This window comes from Triplophysa rosa, linkage group LG10 (genome assembly GCF_024868665.1).
Source record: "Triplophysa rosa linkage group LG10, Trosa_1v2, whole genome shotgun sequence".
NCBI lineage: Eukaryota > Metazoa > Chordata > Actinopteri > Cypriniformes > Nemacheilidae > Triplophysa > Triplophysa rosa.
Window position 1 is genome coordinate 19,600,617 of NC_079899.1, and position 21,369 is coordinate 19,621,985.

Here is a 21,369-nt window from a genome sequence, read left to right on the forward strand (position 1 = left end):
TATTATATTAAAGGTCCAGTGTGTCATTTATTCGAGGATCTATTGACAGAAATGCAAGACATAACTGTGTTTGTTCAGAGGTGTACGTAAAGACCTTACATAATGAAGCGTTTTGTTTTTATTACCTTAGAAAGAGCTATTTCTATCTACACACAGCACGGATCTGCTTGCATGGAATTTTGTTGCCATGTCGCCATGTTGTTTCTACAGTAGCTCTAAATGGACAAACTGCTCATCTCTTTCGGGAAAGAAATGAAAACGTGACGACATCTAAGCCCTGTGTCAGCCACGGTAGTGCTTCGAAAGGGAGGGGTGGAGTAAGCCATTTGTTGCAATGTGCAACCTCACCGCTAGATGCGGCTAAAAATCACACAACGGTCCTTTAATTTAAGTGCTTCAAGAAAGGTGTCAGAAGAAGCTCAGAGTTTTGATACAGTTGCCGTGTTTCATGTGAGTGAAGCTGAAATTGATTTTAAATATAACATCAGTAACATCATGAGGTCGAACTTGACCAGAGTGAACTCGGATTTTATCTCCTTCCTCGAAGGAGGGTGCTGACATGTATCAGAGCATTTCAGGAGGGGAGCCGTCTCCACTATCGGCTGCAAGCTCACAATCATGTCTGCCTCTGTTCTGACATAAAACACCCACTTTTCACAATCACGGATCCCCCCACGGATACAATCCTGTCCTATATTTCTTGTTTCATTGAATATTCTGTTTTACATTCTGTTATACAATTAGAAATATGTTTTTCTTTTTCATAAAATACGCAATACCGTTCATGTTGACTCTAACTACTGCAGCACTGCTGGCCCAGCAAGAATAAAATGATCTGATAAGACTGCGGTATTAGTATGAGGCCTCTAGCCCATTACAAATCAGATGTGAACACACATTTTTACATTAGCCACAACTGCGTTAGTGGCAACAACACCAGCCGATGAATGGCAAACACCTGGGATAAAATTCTGCTCTGAAGCACTTTCTCTGAAACATTGCTGATGTGCCCCTGGGTGAAGTACTTAATCCCTGTCTGCTCCTGGGACACTCTGTACCATGACCTGCCTCTCTCTCCCTGCCATAGTGTGTAGACAATGAAAAGAAAAGAATCGCAAGGTGGCTGTGTAAGCCATGCTTAGACGGAAAGAAAGAAAGCACTGACTGTACATTCTGTCATCTTGCTTTTTGAATTTTCTTTTCCATTAATTTTGAGTTCACATCACAGAGAACAACCATTTAGTCATTTGTAAACCGTCAGTATTCACAAAACACTTTCTCTGGCTTTTTATAAGTTGCTGAGAAACTCCTCTTACTTCGGTATGCTTTTTTAACTTCTGGATTAGACTGCTGCAGTGCATTTCTCTCTGGCTGTCTGAGAGAGTCTGTGTTACAATTCTCTGCTCAACTGGGGCGCTTCTCACTTGAGTATTTCCAAACTATTTTATCTATTAAATCGGCTCCCGGTCAAATCTACAATTCAGTCCCATTAAAGGTACTTTGAATTAAATTTAAAGACCCCCAGACCCTCAATTTTTAAATGACTATCTCGTTCCCAATGAATTAGTATGTTCCCTCTACTTTTATGGTTCTAACGTTTTTAGTCCTGTTATGTTAAGATCAGTCAAACTTTAGTGTTTTGAAGATAAGACGCTGACAAATTGTATGCGCTTCATTAAAGTCAGCTTTAATGACAATACAGCATTCAATTATTACTGTAGTTTAGCAGTCTTTAACATTTTAGAAAAGTCATCTTTCTGCATCGTATCCTAATTTTTTTCTGTATTTATATTAGGGCTGTCAACGTTAACGCGTTAACGCATGCGATTAATTTTTTCAAATTAACGCGTCAGAAAATATTTATCGCAATTAACGCAACATCCGTTTGTTTTGACATCCTTTGTCTAGCGTTACATTATGTAATCACGCTCTTATTCGTGTACAGGCTTTTAAACCACTTAAGCGCGATTTGAAACAGTTGCTTTGACGCGTTCAATGAAGATAGACAGCTTCTAAACTGTGGGACGCGGCAAAACGCAACGCGAGGTCCAGTCTGGTGTAAACAGTCATGGGCTAAAGGCTGCGTCGGTGAATCTCTGTCAGACAGCGCATCCGTGTTAAGTTCTCTTTCGTGCTTGAATGGATAAAACCACACAAGATTATGTCAGAAAGCCCGTTTTGTCTAGCATTTCCTTAAGCACAGACTTCAAAGTGTAAAATAAAATCTTAAATGAATGCAAAGAGTTGTGAAAATGGGAGTGCGGTGACGGTCAGATCTGCGTACTGAGACAGCTCTTAAAGGGGCCACGTTCTTAAACGTGTGCTGCTGTGACTCCTGTCACTAATGTTAATCAAAGAACAAAATAATAGAAGAAATCAATGTGATTTTGTAACTTTAATGAGAATTCTTCTGCATTTAATTTATAACTTAGCATTAAAGATGTCTTGAAATGTCCTTCAATTTCTGTATGTTTCCTACATGAGCTCTCAATTATACTGTTGAATGGCTATAATTCATGTTAAAATAATCAATTTAATAGAGACATCAGTTACAATACTAATATCAAAATGTTAGCTTTCATAAAATGATGCTGTTAAAGAAATATGTTGTTTCTACATCAATTTGAAGATTAAATGTGAAATTATTAAAATGTAAAAGTATATTTTAAAATATTATTGTTATGTGCGATTAATCGTGATTAATCACAGAACAAATGTGTGATTAATCCGATTATTTTTTAATCGATTGACAGCACTAATTTATATATATTTGTATATGTATTATCTTTAAGCTGCAATCCATAACTTCTTAAAAACAAACAAAAAGCAGTTATTGAGCAAGTACATTAGACAACGGTTAACTTATAATAATGATTTGCAATCTTTCGGGTTTAAAGGTGGGCTGACAACTTCACGTTAAATGTCAGTTTGACGTCATTTGACTTACATGTAAACCCATGTAAATATACTGTAAGTACGTAAAGTAACCTGCAATTTTATGTTTCAAAAAGAGATGTTGATATAACGCCAGAAGTTACAGCTTGCAGATTTAAAGTGCATACTATAAAAAATCATTGCTCTTAAAATGTTTTTTTTTTCCCATAAAGAAGGCACTCCTGCTTTTGCCAAGTGGTTGATATCTTTAGGACAACATCATGTTGACCCTGGGACAACATTTAAATCAACCAATCAGATTTCAGAAATAATTTTACAGTTTATTTTAAGTTTAATCTTCCAACCAGGATTAGGTGCTTCTAGACCATTGTTTTTCACTTATCATTTCCCACTGATTTTAGGGGTAAGTTATGGTTTTATTTATAAAAATGTTGTCCTCAGGTCAACAAAATATGTTGTCCTGAGGACATCAACCACTTGGCAAAATCAGGTCGAGCCATAAAGAACAGCTGAAATATGCATTGAATTTGAAACGGCAAGCACAAAGACTTTTGTTATTGCAAACTATTTAGCAACATCAATACAGCTGCCGAGATCTAATATTTGGTCCATTTTAATGAAAATAATAAGAAGGACAATGTTGTCATACCTAGACTGGCCACATGATATGTTTTTGCGAGATATGAATGGTTCGGTCCGTAGCAATGCAAAATGACATCATCTTTTATCAACATGCCATCACTGCAGACCCACACGTACACACAAACACTCACACTGCAATCACCTTGAAGGAAGGCTTTGTTTAATTTCTTTTTGGCTGCGAGCCCTGATGAGATTTCCTCTCCTGGTGTGTCACTCGGAGAGAGGACTGAGGCGGGAAAAAACAGAGCCATTATCAAACTTCCTCAAACAGAAATGGCATAAACAGGAAATGAGGAAGAGGAAAGGGTTGGAAATGGAAGAGCTGATGAGAGAGAGAGACTTGGGAGAGCAAGTGCAGAGAGAAAGATGAGTAAAGAGGTGGTAGTGAGACAGAAAGAGAGTCACAGCATCGGAGTGGGGGTGGCGGGGTGGTATCATGTTATTAAAAGAGGTGAATGTTAAAGCTCCGCTTGCAGGCTGTAGTAAATGATGTCGGTAATAACAGTATGAAAGATTAATGAATGTTGCTGTTGGCAGCATAAGGGGGGATATGAAGACAAATCACGACTCATTCAGAGGAGCTAGTTAATCACACTCTCCTGTGCTCAAAATGAAGATACATGCTAGAAAGTATCCAAACTTCCTGTGCCGTGTGTAAATAAACACATGTATTGTACACTCGCCTGTGTTTGTCCCATGTAGAGAAGTAATGTACTCTTGAGTACAATGCAGGCACTTCTTGAGCACAGAGACACAGGGGCTAACAGGACCAGATACGACAGAGGAGCTTTTTAGGCACTCACCATCCTTTGAGGGTGCTCAGTGAACCATCTTCCTCTTCACCTGTGCCGCTGTACAGCAGCTTACACAACCAAAATAACCTCAGCGGCTCAGAACGACCGAGACTCAGAGAGAGTGCGGCGTAATTTTATGCCATGTGTCGAGATGGTAAAAGTGTCAGTGTTAGAGCGTTCTCAACGTACACAGAATTGAGCACTCCAACCGATAATGCTTTAGACAATACGCACGTGCGCACCCCGAGCGCCACAGCACATAACTATCTCGCCCAAAACCATTAGCGTTATTATACTTGGAAGAGTACGGCAGACACTCCTGTCTGCAGCCATACCTGACGGAGAAGAGACACCGTTAATGAGTTCGGATGGAACGGAGACACACACACATACACGACAGAGAGGAATTTTAGCTTCAGTTAATTACGGCAGCAACTTTCCGAGCTAACCTGCAATGCCGTGGTTAGCGCATCCCGTTTCTGACATTTCAGTGCTTGTGCGGGTGAAGAAAGCAGTTCACACCAGCATGAATTTCTAGTTGTTTGCTGCAAATTTTGTGCTTGTCCTGCCAGGGGACCAAACTTGAATCAAATGTGTGTGTATTTTTGTAGGTCTGTAGATTTTGGGGCAACGTATGAAAAGCTGACAGATAAAGTGATGAGCAGAACAATGCTGAGCTATCTGTACGTCTGTCCGACCAATAAGAGGAAGGTAGGTTATTTGTCCCAATATATCATAAACATTAAAAAAAATAAACAAATATAAAGTTACATTTGATGAGTTCATTTGCAAAAACAGATAACTCTTATTAGAAATTTTCAAAAATCATGTTTTTTATTGTGCATTCCAAATAATATCAATCAAACTTCAGATGGGTTGTTTTGACTACTTAATAATAACAAACAAAATACAGCTAAGTAACACAGTTAAACACAATAAAAACATAATAACACAATAAAAAAGCAGAACAATGCTAAGCTACCTGTATGTCTGTCCAACCAATAAGAGGAAGGTGGGTTTGTCCCAATACATCATAAACATTAAACAATAAATAAATATAAATTTACATTTGAAGAGTTCATGTGCAAAAACAGATAACTCTTATTAAAAATGTTCAAAAATCATGTTTTTTATTGTGCATTTCAATTAATATCAATCAAACTGCAGTTTGGTTGTTTTGACTACGTAATAATAACAAAAACATACAGCTAACTAACACAATAAAAAACATGATTAATGAAAATGTTAAAAACGTCATAAATAAAAATTTTAAATAAACTCTTCATTTATAATATAAATTAATAAAAAAATAACGTCAGTAAGAAAATGTAAAGCTTTATACTGCTGTCACTCTCTCTCCCGCTCAGATCCTGATCTTATCCGACCCAGAGGTGGAAAGCAGTTTACTCATCAGTTCCGACGAAGGCGCAACTTTTCAAAAATTCAATATTAACTTCTACATTATGAGTCTTCTGTTTCACCCTACGCAAGAGAATTGGATACTGGCTTATAGCCATGACCAGAGGGTATACACACACACTCACATAATGCATAGAAACACTCACACATTCCTATAGCCTCAAGAGGGTCTAATTGTAAGAAACAATTAAAAGCAGATAATGGGGATAATTAAGTGTGAGCAAGATAATTACCTTTGTTGGCTGTAGTTAGGCATCTTACAGTGAATGTGTGTGTTTTTCATTTGGATGTAGCTGTACAGCTCTGTAGACTTTGGGAAGAAGTGGATTCTTGTTCATGAACGAGTAACTCCAGGGCGATTCTACTGGTATGACTCACACAAACAGAAACTGAGGAGTAATATTTTTAATAATCATCAATCTCACATATCACGCCTCCAGTGCAATTTCACACCGAAAATGAATCTGACGCAAGAATATACCTGCACGCATACACTCCATCGCTTGCTGAAAATTAATCTGATATTAATCCCACTCTCGTCTTTACCCTTACATCTGATACTGATATTTTCATATACACATAAACACACTAATATATTACACGCTGTTACTCTGTATGTCTCTTTTCCTTCCCCTTCTCTCTCTCTATCTTCCTATCTACCTCAATCTATCTCACTGTCATCACTTCACGTCTCTCCACCTTCATATTACCGTATGTGTGGAATTTTGATCGGGTTTTATATTTTAATCCCATCAGTGTGAGATTGTGGGTTTTGTGTGGACGTGTTTGTGTGGGGTGTAGTCAGAGTAACTGGTTGCCTGTCACATGCTCGATGAGCTGTAGAGACAGCCAACAACATGTCTGTACCCCTGGGTTTAACATCCCTATACACACGCACAAACTCAGCACCTCCTATGCATTCCCCTAAAATATATAATACATCTTGCTTTTACTGGTTCTCTCTGCGGCACACACACACACTTGCTCTGCTTGTGTATGTGTCAGTGAGCCCCGCTGTGTTCTTGGTTTGGTGACTACAGACTGGAAAGTGGAAAAGTTTAACCTCAGACTCAGGCTATAAGGGGCTTATTATCAGATTTGGTTTGTGAGGGATGTTTAAACCCGACTGAGATAATTGAAGGGCGGTTTAAACTCAGGCTGATGTCAAATTAAGACTGAAGTTTTAAGAGAGGGTTTCACGTTAGACTGGGAGTGAGAGATGGTTAAATTCAGACTGAGATAATGGAAGGATTGTCTAAAATGAGAGTAAAAAGTACCAAAGTCCGTTTACGGAAGTCGTGCCACTCGGCGGCCATGTTTGCAACGCCTCTGGGCAGCTATTTACGTCATAGCAAGTCCACAGTCCTATCTACTTGAGTGGGGGAAGGCAGATATTTCTATAATCGCTGGTAAAAATTAAACAGATTAAACAGCATATTTCCTATCAATAATTAAACATGACATGAACTGTATCGTAACTGTACACCTTAAAAAAAACTTACCAGTACATTTTCCTATTTTACGGACATTTCCGTTAATACTAAAATGCAATTTAATGCAGTGCAAAATGTAAAATACAGGTAAAACAACTGTAAAAATGAATACGGAAAATTATTTCATGTTAATAAAGTATATTGTGCCTTATTTTTACAGATTTTATTTAGAGTGTGGTTTGCTAAGCTTAAATTGCGCCAAAAATCACCTTTTTCGATATCGAACTTATCTACTGCGCCTGCGCACAGGCTGGCAAGCGCCTCACGAGAGCCCCGCCCCAGAGAATTGTCAGTCTTTATTGATTGACGATTGGCTCGTTTTACTGGAAGGCGGGACTTCCTTCGCTAGAGCGGCCATATTGAGCGTTGCATTCCTCGCCATTCATTGTAACGGCAGTGGCGCATCTTGTTAATTTTAATATCTTTGGAAATACACATATGCAAGATTATATCAGACTGAAGGAGGGACTGGGGATTTTATATTAGAAACTTATTTGAATGTTTCAAGCGATGAATTGTGTAAAGCTCCTTTCCAAATCTTATCCTTATAGTTTGAGCATTTCAACTCATTTTAAAATTTTAAATCAAAATATCTAACAACCTCAGTCTGAACTGAAACATCTCTCAGTCAGAGTTTGAAAGCAGTTTTGGTGTTATATACGTAGGACTGAGAAGTTTGAGGTTCAATTTTAATAGAGGGGATTTAATATTAGACAAGATGCCGATTGGCACTGGACTAATATTATCACAGGACCTCGGTGTTCGTCAAAATATGGTAGGTAATTTGTGGGGGAATTTTTACTTGACAAATTACAGACATGGCCGTTTCGCACGGGATTAAGATCACAGACAATCTCTGCGATTATTACAAATGACCAGAGGTCCCCAGATGATACTAATCCTGTGCGAATAGGATTTAAGACAGAGACAGTTGTTATAACTCTCTACAAAAGTGACTTGAATCTACAAGAATGTGTTTTAAAGAAATATTTAAAATGAGGTTATAAAAGGGGTTTCAAAAAATAAATAAAAAATAAACGTAAAGGAAATGGATTTTTAAAAATGATGTTTCAAATCCTTAAAGACATGATTGAGTGTTTGCAGACTGAAAATAAGATAGAATGAATGTGTGTATGTGTTTGCAAACATGGTTTGTGAGCATGCAACTGCCAGGAGTGTGTGTGTCTGTGATTAATTGCCATCAGAGCAACAATAAGGTTTCACTGCAGACAGACTGTCTCCTACTGGAGCAGCAGAATTATGCTGTCCATCACAACCCCTCCATCCTTCCTCTCTCCTCTTCTATCGCTCCATCACTCTTATGCTATTACCGTACTCATCTCTCCATCCCCTGCTGGCACCTCCTTTTCCATCCTTCCGTCATCGTCTCCTCTCCACTGGAGCTTTTCCTGATTGTTTTCCTCTGTCCTGTTCTTTTTTGTCTTTCCTTTTTTGATTTTCAGGGCTCTGAGTGGTCTGGATAAAGATGCAGACCTGGTGCACATCGAGGCCCGAACTGACAGTGGACGTTAGTCTCTCTTTCTTGCCATCTTTTGCTTTATCAATTAGATTTTGTATGTCTTTCTCTTCCCTTCTTTTTCCTTCTGCTTTGCTCTAGTTTGACTCTCTCTCTTGTTTTCTCCCAATGTCTCTCATCCTGTCTTTCTTACTTCCTCTCCAATGCCTTCTCAACAGTAACTCTCAATGGTTAATGGATCTGGTCTTGCTCTGTCAGGCTGCTGGGTTTATAGCTTATCCTAATGGGAGATTGTTGGGCATTAAACATTTTTTAAACAAATCAGAACCAACAAAACTGGCCTGACTAACAAAATCTCTCTACATGAGTGATGGAACAATTTATAATGTGATCTGTGTGATGCGGTGGTAAACTACACTTCAGTTTTAGGCATTAATCTCAAAACTTAAAACATTGGCTTGTTTTCCCAATAGCAGCTACAAAGAATTACAACTTTTTCATTATATCTCCAACTCATCATTAGCAAAGCATTTGCATTTTGTTCTTTGTAGCTTGAAACAGATAAGTGATAATCCCAATTTGTTGTTCCTGTTTGGATCTTTGACTTTCTGTCTCTCTCTTTCTGTTTCTTTCTCTTGACTTTTTCTTCCACCCCCTCTTTCTCTCCCTTCTGAGTGAGGATGGATAGCTAGTAGAGAGACTGATAATGGAGAGCTCTGATTAATTTGGCTAGACAGAGATGCGTAGGGAGTGTGTGTGTCGGCCCTTCATTGTGTTTGTTGCGTAGGTGTTTGTGTACTAGAGAAAGTGACAGAGATATTGATCATCTGTTTTTTGTTTGGTATAGATCAAGGCGTCTTGTGCAAAAGTGTGGCCTATGTTGATAAATCTGTGTGTGTATCTCACAGAAATAGAGTATATTACCTGTCGAGCCCAAAAGTGTTCGGAGGAGGGTAGGCAGTATCCATTCAGTGGCCGAATCGACACCAACTCCTTGGTAGTTCAAGACCAATACATCTTCTTGCAGGTACGAAAATGTGTGTGTTTACACAGGTACAACCGTTACGTCGTAAAGCTAATGCGTGTACATGATGCAGACAGGGGTGGGACATATCAACAGCGTGTGTGTGTGTGTGTGTGTGTCACCGTAATCTCTGACTCTTTTTATAGCTCTCCTTTTATCTCTGTCAGTGGCCGTGTAAGTGAGTGATAACCATTGTAACCAGCCTCTCCATCTTTAACAGGGGTCCAGTGGAGGACAGCGTTTTGAGCGAGAATCTCAAACCTGGACCCTCCTCTATCAATACAAGCGACTTTCTTTTGACTTTTGTAGCTTGAAGCTGTTGGATTTGAGTTGACAGAGAATAATGAGGTTATCGATTCAAAAAGCGCAGGGACAAGAGACTGTCTGACACCCGGTACCTCACAGGAAAAACAGCGTAGCAAAACACAATCCTCACCCTGCAAAAGTGAACACGCTGTATCATTCTGTGAACATCTAAGCTGTATTGACACTGGATCAATTGGGGCATTAGCACCTTAATACACTATGTTTGTTGCTTGATAGCAAGAATCCGCTTGATTTGGGAGACTGGGGATAGTTGGGGAAGTTGTCACAAGAACTCAAGAACACAAGGTTTTGAGTGAGAATCAAAGTCAATTCACACACATGCTTATCTTTTCCAGCAGGGTTTTGCATGTTGGTTTCATAATTTAAATGTACTTTATGCTTTGCACTTAAATTACAGGATCATTACTTTTTTTAAACCCAGACCTTATTCTCAAGACACGTGTGTTTTTGATCAATTTTGAGTGCAAATTGTGGGACATCGTGACTACCTTTCTCGTAGTCAAGAATTCAAGGTGTTAGTTTCGAGTTGTCTTTACCCAATACATTCACATTGTGTGTATGATCACTTTGAAAATAACTGTAAAAATTGACTGCTATAATGTTTTCTCACTAGTAGTGTTCTTAAATGTAGTTGTGCTCATTACTATTCACCCTCTGACCTTTGTGTCTATCAGCTAACCACGGCTGGAAGAACTACGTACTTTGTGTCCTACCAGCGAGGGCCCTTCAGGACCATACAGCTCCCGAAATACTGTCTACCCAAAGTAAGATACATGACGCAGCACTAGCTGCCAAGAAAAGTTGTCAGACGAAAATGCGCGTGTGGCTTTAACAGCTGTTCCCCGTACAGGACATGCATATTGTCAGTACAGATGAGGGGCAGGTGCTCGCAGCCGTGCAGGAGTGGAATGAAAATGCCACTTACAGTCTATACATCTCTGACACTCCTGGAGTCTACTTCACGCGCTCGCTGCCAAACCTGCGCACGTCCCGCGGGCTTGCCGGAAACCTCATCGTTGATGTCTACAAGGTCTGCGACAGCCAATCACTGAGCTTTGATGAAATATGGATGTGCAGCCTGTCAGAATTTTGGGGCACTTGCCAGTTAAATTGAAGACCTGGAATGTTCACAGCAATACAGTAGATTTTGTAGAATTAGCATGGCTTTCTTCAAGAATGTGTGAAAGTGGAACAGTGAACAGTTTAATGCTGTACAAAAGCAGTGTTTGAAGTTATTAAAAAAAACACTGTGTACACAGAGAGAGAAAGAATATCTGATAATTAGAGTAAATAAAAACTGAAGTGTAAGCAAAAGTGTGCAATAATAAAGATTAAAACAAGGATTAAGCATTATAGCATAGAAAGCGATATAATCTTCTTTCCTCCCATCATTCTTCATTTCCATCACGCATTGCCAATAAAATAACACATCATTTTACAATAATTGTATTATTGTTACGAACACAAAGAAGAATACTGTTAGCATTTGTTCAGATTCATAATTCATTGTTTCCTGTCCTGTGAAGGTGTTGGGTGTTAGTGGGCTCATCATAGCCAATAAGAAAGAAGACACACAGATGAAAACATATATCACATACAACAAAGGGCAGACATGGGCCTTACTGCAACCGCCGACAAAGGATGCTACAGGAAATGACATCAACTGCAACCTGGTGAGAACCACTACTACTAAACCTTTAACTACTGTATAATGTGGCCAAAAGCACATTTACCAACACAAAATGCACTATGCTTATAATTATCTTTATACAGTTAATGCATCACTTATAGACACAAACCACTATGTGTTATACGTTATACTCACACGCCCCTACTCAATTACAGTAATGCAAATATGACAGTGTTTACACATTTCACGTGTGAATCATTTTTAACTGTTAAGTCGTACACAGAGGAATCCCTTTATTCTCCCAGTGAGTCGCGCGGGTGAACCATGAGGTAGCACACAATAGCTCTGAATTCAGTCCTGTGATGATTTGATTAAGACACACTACCTTCCCTGTGTCTGTATAATGACTTTCACTGATGTTTTACACTGTTCTGGAAGATTGGTGATTTCAATTAAGACATAAATTGAACAACTGGAGTTCATTTATCAGTGGATCTTAGAAAACCTTAATTACTTTTTCTCTGCTGCACCAACAGACAGCGAGCTTCGTGTTTGCACATGTGTTGTCATTCTTTAGAAAGGAGATGAAACACATTTTTTACAGTCCTCGTGCTTTGGGTATTTTGGGACTTGTTACCAACTTTAAGCAACCGCTAGTACAAGAATTTTGTAGGATGTACGAGCCATCCAGAGAGAACAATGTTTTGATGAATTTGAAGCTGCTTGCTTGCGTGTTCAATTTCATTTGAACTGTACTGATTTGTGATGGACGTTGTGTAAAGGGGAACTAACAAAGAGCTTTCATACACTGAATTCTAAGTGGCTTAAATCAAATACATTATAAGGTTTCGCAGAAGCTCTACGATAGAATATTTGATTTTGCGAGTTTCCAAAAGAACTGGGTCGCACTAATTGTAAGGGGGGTACTAAAAATACGGACTGAAGCTGCAGAGCATCCGAAACGGATTCATTCGCACAGTTTTTGAAAGCTGACGCTTTGGTCTGTTGAGATTATGTAGATAAATGTAAATATATTGTCATATGATTTAATACGGTGTGATGTTCTCATTTTCAGCCATCGTGCTCCCTGCACCTTCACCTGCAGATGTCTGAAAACCCTTACACACCTGACACTATCTCCACCAAGCAATCCGCTCCAGGGATTATTGTGGCCACAGGTGTGTGTTTAACTGTGCCAGTTGCTTTTTCGTGTTTTATTCTTACTTCTTTTCGAGTACATTCTCTGAGGTGTTCTTGATTAATTAGGCTGAAATTTTGGTTTGAATGTTCTTGCTTTTAAATGTATGCAACGGTCACATCGTGAGCTTTTATATTGTTGCAGTCTTGCGTTTCATCTGCCGAGTTTTGGTTGTCATGGTTAGAACAAAAACTAATTTCGCTCTGTTCTTCTGGGTTCGTCAGACTCATTATGAAATTTTCTTCGAAACTCAAATCAAATGGTCTCCCGAATGAGCTTAGATAGATGCACGCTCAGAAAGTTGGCCATGCGGGGCACGCAGAATGTATGACCGCCGTCTTCCACATTCATAATTGCCTGTCGTGTCCGACAGCTGTTCCACAATCACTTTCACCTACTCGGAGTGTTTAAATACAGAATTTGAAAAATGTGTTTTTTGTCACTGCCAGCAACAAAAAAAAAACATGTTTTTTCTCATTCAGTGATAATATGTACCTGATGTTAACCCCAGCAGACAATGTGCACCGAGTATTATAGAACATATAGATTCAACATTATACATTTTATGCTTCAGGGATTGTTAAAAGAAACACCTTTTCTATACACTATTATGTTTTCTATTTTACTAATATGTAATTTCCTTATCAATAATCCATCTAACAGAGTTACTTTTGTGTTTCTCCCTCTCAGGAAACATTGGGCCCGAGCTGTCCTTCTCTAACACAGGAATGTTTATCTCTTCTGATGCTGGTAACACCTGGAGACAGGTAAACAGCTAACCTGTTCAGTATAAAGATATATGAGTTTGGGCTGTAATGTAGTTTTAGGAAATTACAACAGCATTCTTGATCACCTCTCCAACTACTTGAAAGTAACAGAAATATGAGAAACAGTAGAGATGCTGTCTCATATGACTCTGTAAATGCTCTCTTTAGATTTTCGAAGAGGAGCACAGCGTTTGGTTTTTGGACCATGGAGGGGCTTTATTAGCTGTTACCCAATCTGCAGTTCCCACACGGTATTTATGGTAAGACACCCCACACAAATCCACACAAGCATCCATATGCCCACTTGTCACACAAACAAATAAATACACTGCTTTATTAAAAAACAACAATAAAAAAATATACTACAGTATAAATCTTACTGCGTGTATGTAATAGTATTTAGTTACACAAACACTAAACTAGATTATACATTTTTCTTGCATTCATTTTTTAAGTTCATGACAGTTCATCTCTCACTTTTGGATGTTTTACATTTAAACTAAGTTTTAGAAGTTTGCACATGGTTGAACTAAAAGCTTTGAGATGGGTACTGGCAGATATAAACAGCAGGCAATGGGTCTTATCATATCAAACATACTGAATCCTTTTAGAGGAAAGAGTCTGTCATGGCTTTGTAGTGCAGGTGGGTTTTTTGCCAGGGCTTTTAAGCTCGTGTTGGGGGGTTAAGGTTTGAAGCAAAGGTGGAATTCGGAGTTTCAATTCACATGTTGTTCCAGCCACGTCACACACGTAGCTTTGATGTGCTAAGCTCTGAAACATTGTCAGGATCAATTAGGTTGCGGAAGATTATTCGTATCCTCATGTGGGCTGTTAATGTTGGAACAGAAGTCAGATCTGTGCGAGTCCGTCTGACTGTCAATCCTGGTGACTTTGACCCACATTTACACCAACAAACATCAAACCAAAAAAACAAAGACTGCTTTTCTTTCCGAACAAAAAGATGGCATGAAGAAACTATTATACATATGTTAAAGAGTTACTAGGAAAGCAAGGTTGAAGTAAAGATAAAGTAAAAGATGGATGCCTCGTTGTTATAAAAGGATAAAAGTACATGTTTTGTGTTTACAATATTTGACGCTATTTGCCAATACACTAAATACGTGTGATATGACTGTTGAATAAAAACTCAATCAAAAAGACACATGTTTATAATTTTTTGTTTGTTTTTCAAAGCAAGTAAATGCAGACATTGTCTTGCATTTTTTAACATATATTATCATTCTTCGTGAAGTAGTAGTAGTAGTAAATTCTGTCTTGTTTTTTGAAATGACAGGAAAGATCATTGGCTACTCTGTTGAGTAAAGTGCAGTCCAGGCCCATTTTTATGACATGAGCAGTTCTTGTTGAGTTAATTTCTTGAGTTCCTCTATTCTGGTTGTGCCCAGTAAGGGAATGGTTTTGATACCCCTGGAGGGTAAGGGTGGGATCCAGCGAGAGGTCTCACTGTGCTTTTCAGGGGTTCTCCACAGGGCTGATGCCATTGTAAGAATTCTGGATCACATTTTCTGAATTTCTTTATTGCTGGACCCTTATGAGAGTCATTAGCTGTGGGTGTCCATTCAGGAGTGCACCGAAAAGATCCGAGTATCGGTCTCGGTGAGGCACTCTGGTTTCCACCACTGGGCTCAGGCACTTCAAAGGTTTGCTTTGCATCATGGATGGTCCACGCTCATTCATCTCCAGATGGGTATTCACCTTGCTATACATGTTACCCTTAAGAGGTTTTCTGCTTTCATGCATTGCTACAAAAAGGAAATTCTTAGCAGACTCCATGTATAGTCTGTGACTATAGCCAGTGCGAGGTTTCTTGTTTCTTTTGGGAGTTCTCAGTGCAATGGATTTTGTCCCAAGTTTAAAACAGTCTTCGGTGTCCAGCGCCAGCTTCTGACGGAGGAAACTTCTGTTGTAGAAATGGTGGTCCTTATTGCAGTCCCTGGACAGAGCATCAGGCTTTTTGTTCCTATGGGCCATAATTAAAGTATTTTTAGGACATTTTGTTGAAAAAATATGTTCAAAGCACACTTCCCTCAGAATGACAACTCAACACAAGTTCAATAATAACAACTCATGTTGTCAATAATAATGTATTAAGTTTTATCCCATGCCTGTCTGACATTAATTTGAAATACTTCATTGATTCAGTGCTTGGTAAACAAACATGCTAGACGTTTTATGGCCGTAATTTTAAAATTGAAATAAATCAATACATATTAAATTGGTTTAGGAATTTGAAATGCAATATTAATAAAGAAACAAATAAATAAATATGTGAGTTATTAAAAGATGTGCTACTGTATTAAACTTTACATTCGTGAAAGGGGTGCTGTATTTTTTCACCATGAATTTTGCATGATAAAAGACTCACAGGCTCACTGCAGTGTCTTTGGTCCCAAAACAGTTTTCGGTGTCCAGCGACAGCCTCTGCCGAAGTAAACATCTGTAGGAGGAGTGGTAGTTTAACTAATAATGTCAGGTGTAACACTCATCAAAAACAACATGTAAACATGCAAAAACATGCAAAAATGAAGACTATAAATTAAATGAGTAAAGATTAAATTAATAAGGATTGAATGACTAAATGGGAAAAAGTCACCTGGACAAGATGTGAACTAGAAAGAAGCTTCAAAATAATTGCCAGTGTACAAAAACAAAACACTATAGAAGCACTATAACACTGCAACATAATAAACATTATGCAAAAAAATGAAAGAAAGAGAGCAACATAATGTAGATGCGAAAAAATAGACTGAAGGCACTGAGACAATCTGCATTTTACATGACTAAAATGACTAGAGGGTAATGTAAACAGAAATCGTTTATGGTGTATGATTTTGTCTAGATATTTTTCAACAAGCATATATTAGATTTGATTTTACTGTAATTATGCAGATGTAGCCCACATTAAATGTTAATGCATTGACTTCGTAATGACTTGTTTGTGGATCCGCTACATATTCTCAGATGACTGAACAACTGCATCGACTACATTTGACAAATGTGCTTTGTACAGTATATTAATAAGAATATAAATCTAATGTAGTTCAACAGTGAATTGATAAAGGTGTTTGTGTGTTTGTAGGATTAGTTTGGATGAAGGCAGGCAGTGGGATAGACTCAGCTTTTCATCTACTCCTCTGTTTGTTGACGGGGTTTTGATGACTCCGGAGACGGAAAATCACATCATTACGTAAGAAAGCTCATATGCACACTCGCATTGTAGATCTCCACCTCATCTGTTCGATCACACTGATCTAAATGGTCCAGGAGGTGTCAGTAATGAACCTTCACTCACTGGCATCATCGTTATCAGTTTAGATCTCGGCATGAAATGACTTCATCATAACTCTGCATGTCTGAACGGTTATCTTGATAACGTTATACTTTGATCTACTGTATATACTAATAGCACCACAGTTGTATTGACACTCCTTTTTATATATCACCTGTTTAATATACTTTATTTCCTTTTGTTTTAATGCACTTTTAGACTTCTTTTTGCCTTTTTTTTCTTTTATTAAAAACCTAAATGGCGCATAGATGTTGTTGTTCATCATATTTTACAAGATTCTTTGGTCAATTAGCAACTGCAAAGTAAACAGGTCTCATTTTCACTCTAAGTGTCTCTGTCCTCTTAGATTCTTTGGACACTTTAGTTACCACTCTGACTGGCAACTGATAAAGATTGACTACAGCTCCCTGTTTGGGCGGAAATGCACAGACGGAGACTTTCAGACATGGCACCTGCATAACAAGGTTGTCACCCAACATTTATCAGCACGCTTTACTGTTCAGTCTCTGTGGTGAAGAGCTAATTCACTCACTCAACATTCTATACGAGTATCTTTTGGAGTTGAATTCACTAATTGGGGTAGTACGAGAGATTATTTTCACCTCTGGGGTAACATGTCCAAACTCAGTGGAAATTAATAGAGTCGTAATGGATTTTTGGATGAATCTCAGCTCATCTTAGTTGTGACATGTTATCCATCAGCCTTGACTTTCACGTACTGCTTTTCTGAGTCAGCATCTTTTTCAGGACAAATCTGTTGCCTAGGAAGCAAAATAGACATTCCAAAATTCTCACAAACTAGCTTTCCTTAGCTAAGCAGGAACTTAACTGTCACTGTGACGTGAACCTGCATTGTGCATTTTATCATATGGAAAAGAGCCTCTTGAATTACTCCTTTTTGTGATTCATTGGAAAAATGTCATACAGAAAAAAGTGGCTAGATGGTGACAGCATCTTATAAGGGGTGTTGCAACGGTGTGTCATGCATTCTGACTTCTTTACAATGTTAAACATGCTGTCTTCTCATGCTTAACATGGTCAACTTGTCAAAAAACGAGTGTGTATTACGTAGTATTTCTGTGCTCGAGACACTCCCCCAGCGATCGTACAGGTTTCGGAAGGTTTTTTTCGAACAAATAAAACTGTTTCGTAACAATTTTTCTTAGTCCCTTATTGGACAATTCTCCCGGAAAAGCACGTGGCACGCCCATGCGGCAGCCAGGAGAGCAGGAGAAGGAGCATGCGCAGACGTCACTTTCACTTGTGTGCAGGAGAGAGAGAGAGAGAGAGAGCATACGTTCGCGAAGTTCAGGTGTTTGTTTGTTCACTGCATTTGGGTGATGAATGTTATATAAACGGTGGATATAACGCTGAATTTGGAGATCGTTTGAAACTGATATATGGAGCCGTCCCAGCGCTAAAAGATGCCGGACATGAACTTTAGTTCAACCTACCCCTCCCCCCCACAAGCGCCGTATGCTTTCGGAAAAAATCTTACAGCTGTATCTCTCTTTTATAAATGTGATCAAACTAAATACTCTTCGAAGATACGAAGTATGCAATACTACTCTATAGGTACTCAAGATTAATATGAGATTGGCAGAAACCGCGTGTGTTAGGGCCGCTTTAAATTAAAACAAATGATCTGTGTAAGTTGTCATTTGTTTGGGCTGACTAAATATAGATGTGATATAGACTACTATATTTTAGACACCTGTTTTACCTCCAATAACTGTGCAACTAAAAAACTAACTTTTGAGGGGGGATAAGTGTGGGTTATGGATGCGTGTTGTAAATGTCTGGGTGTATGTGTGGTCCAGGGCGAGGTGTGTGTGATGGGAGAGAGACAGGTGTATATGAAGAGGAAGCCGGGCACACGCTGCTCTCTGGGTCAAGAGTATTCTCGAGTCGTTTCAGCTGAACCCTGCAACTGTAGCCTCTATGACTTTGAGTGGTGAGTCACACACGTACATGCACGCGCACACGCACACACACGCACACACACACATGCACGCACACACACACACACACACACACACACACACAGTGGCGGCTTTTCCAATTGAGGAAGTGAGTGACAGCAACTCCTGCGGATCAAAGGACTCAGCGTTGCATGCAGAGAACAAAAGCTGCAGGGATCCAACCAATTATACATATTAATTAAGTGCCTTTTGAAAGTAGAAACCACGGTTCCTCCGCATAACTCCTTTGCAAAGCAGTTTATTAGTGCACTACAGGATTTTGTTGCAGTCAATAACTTAAATTGGCCTGTTTTTGAGATGGCAGAGTAGAAAACACAGTAAACAGTGGTGTGTCGTAATCGTCCTGCTATACTGATGACGTTGATATTTTTCCAAGGCCACTCTGCTGGACACAGACGGAGACGCACTCTCATGCTGATCATAACGACGACATAAATCTCCCTTGTACCGCACACAGGCTCCATTAGTCGTCTGCTTTCAGGCAAATATGAATGAGAGCCTTGCAAAATTAGCGTACTGTCAAATGATTAATTATCTTCAAATGAATAAGTAATGAATATTTAAATGGGTGATAAATGTGGCAGTGATCTGATTAGCCTAAAGGAGCTGGTGTTACTGTGTCTAACCCTGTTCCTATGAAGCACGAGTTAACAGAGCGGCGCCGAAAGTTTATACATCGCAAACGCTCCCACCAATCACATCTCGGAGCCACAGTGCTGCAGAAATGAGCTATGGTATGAGGAGAGCTCGTTTCAAAGCGTTATAGATCTGATGCTGACATTTATTGTCGAAAATGGCTGTCTATCATCGCTTTACATTGTACCGAGTCTACAGAAGTAATAAAGGGGTTTACGAAAAGGATTTTACAGCCTGATCCCATTAGAGGACAATTTTAAGATACACAATGAGCTTTTGATTCTTTAGAAAGCATCTTGTGCCATGTGTGTCACGCTTTTAAGAAATGTGTGACCCCTGCATTCAATCCGTTTCATCAGTTGGGCTCCATCTAAGTGTTTTTTCAACAAAAGATCAGTCCTGTTTTTAAATTATGCCCTGTAATCCACTGTTGCTTCCCAGATTAAAAGTCTTTGAGCATAGTTTCAACACTAATGCTAACCAAATTAAGCCGGCAGAGATGTCACAGTATCTTAAAAATCAGTCATTTTTTTACATGATCGATCCTTGCGGTCTCTTTCTTATTCTAACGCTGTAAAATATTAGGAACTCTCTAAAGAACCATATAACCAATTTGAGATCCTTGTACATTCAGATTGGTTGTTGATAAGAGGAGGCTCTAAACCTAATTTACCTTAAAGAATTATTGAGGAATCTTTATTTATAGAAGGTTTATCAAGCCACTGTTCTTGACAAGCTAAATAACTGATGTTTTTATGCAATTTCTCTGCAGTGATTATGGGTTTGAGAGACAGGCCAGTGGAAAATGTGCACCTGCATTCTGGTATGATGTGAATTTACCTTCATACACCTGCAGCCAAGGACAGCACTTCCGCAACAGCACGGGGTAACACACACACACACACATACATGGATATATAAATAGATACACACAGGCAGGTAAAACGCATGCAGTCATAAACAAAGTTGGTGTCTTATGACGGGTTCTAGCTGACTTAATAAATCAGTCCTGCCTAGCATATGTTTACCATATGTAGCCTGTGTTTGTTTGTGTGCGTGTTATGACATGTGTAAAAAAAGCATGTCTTGAAGATGTTACCATAAAACCAAATATGTCCCTATGCATCCAACATCTGTTATCTGCTAGAACTTACTGAAATAAACAAAAGATGGTTTTATTTTTATAAGACGTTTACACTGGGGACCATATGTCCTGAAATCAGCTACAGTACATTGTGAGTACAAGGGAACAAAAGATGAAAATTCTGTCATCTCGCACAGGCAATTTTTTAAAGTGAATAAGCATTCTTTGTTTTATTTTCAGAAAGAAAGAAAAGTAATATGGGTGTGGAACGATACCAGGGTGAAAATGATTGCATATCTCATTTTTAATTTGTCAGAATAAAATATCTGTTTAGTGGGGCATACTAAATAATGACTACGTTTACATGCGCAGCAATAATGCGATTATTTCCAATAATCAGAGTAAGGACTTAATCCCAGTTTAATCGCATGTTTACATGACGTGGGAACACCTCTTTGCTCCTGTTTACATGAAAGTTTTATTAGTCTGTTTATTTGCTATAATACACAGCACAAACGATGATCTCAGACACAGTAGGTGTGTGTTACTGGCTATCGTTTTAGTATATTCGCGTTTAATGCAAAACACCGTCGGTGGATGTATGTTATGGTTATTCGGTGGCGTGATATAGAAACGTGATGGAAAATACTGTACCTTCGCAACATGGTATACGCTGTCATCGCGCTCGCGC

At 38.8% G+C, this 21,369-nt stretch overlaps 1 protein-coding gene across 1 annotated transcript in view; it reads left to right on the top strand.

Moving 5' to 3' along the window:
- The window catches only part of sorcs3b (sortilin related VPS10 domain containing receptor 3b), a 57,948-nt gene that overhangs the window by 22,411 nt on the left and 14,168 nt on the right, over positions 1-21,369 (top strand). The window contains exons 3-17 of the mRNA XM_057343536.1: positions 4,943-5,042; positions 5,699-5,857; positions 6,044-6,117; positions 8,707-8,771; positions 9,629-9,747; positions 10,746-10,835; positions 10,922-11,101; positions 11,598-11,744; positions 12,777-12,879; positions 13,590-13,666; positions 13,835-13,926; positions 16,767-16,874; positions 17,323-17,440; positions 18,797-18,930; positions 20,367-20,480. Coding sequence (XP_057199519.1) covers positions 4,943-5,042; positions 5,699-5,857; positions 6,044-6,117; positions 8,707-8,771; positions 9,629-9,747; positions 10,746-10,835; positions 10,922-11,101; positions 11,598-11,744; positions 12,777-12,879; positions 13,590-13,666; positions 13,835-13,926; positions 16,767-16,874; positions 17,323-17,440; positions 18,797-18,930; positions 20,367-20,480 — 1,680 coding nt within the window. The remainder of the gene's footprint in view (positions 1-4,942; positions 5,043-5,698; positions 5,858-6,043; positions 6,118-8,706; positions 8,772-9,628; positions 9,748-10,745; positions 10,836-10,921; positions 11,102-11,597; positions 11,745-12,776; positions 12,880-13,589; positions 13,667-13,834; positions 13,927-16,766; positions 16,875-17,322; positions 17,441-18,796; positions 18,931-20,366; positions 20,481-21,369) is intronic.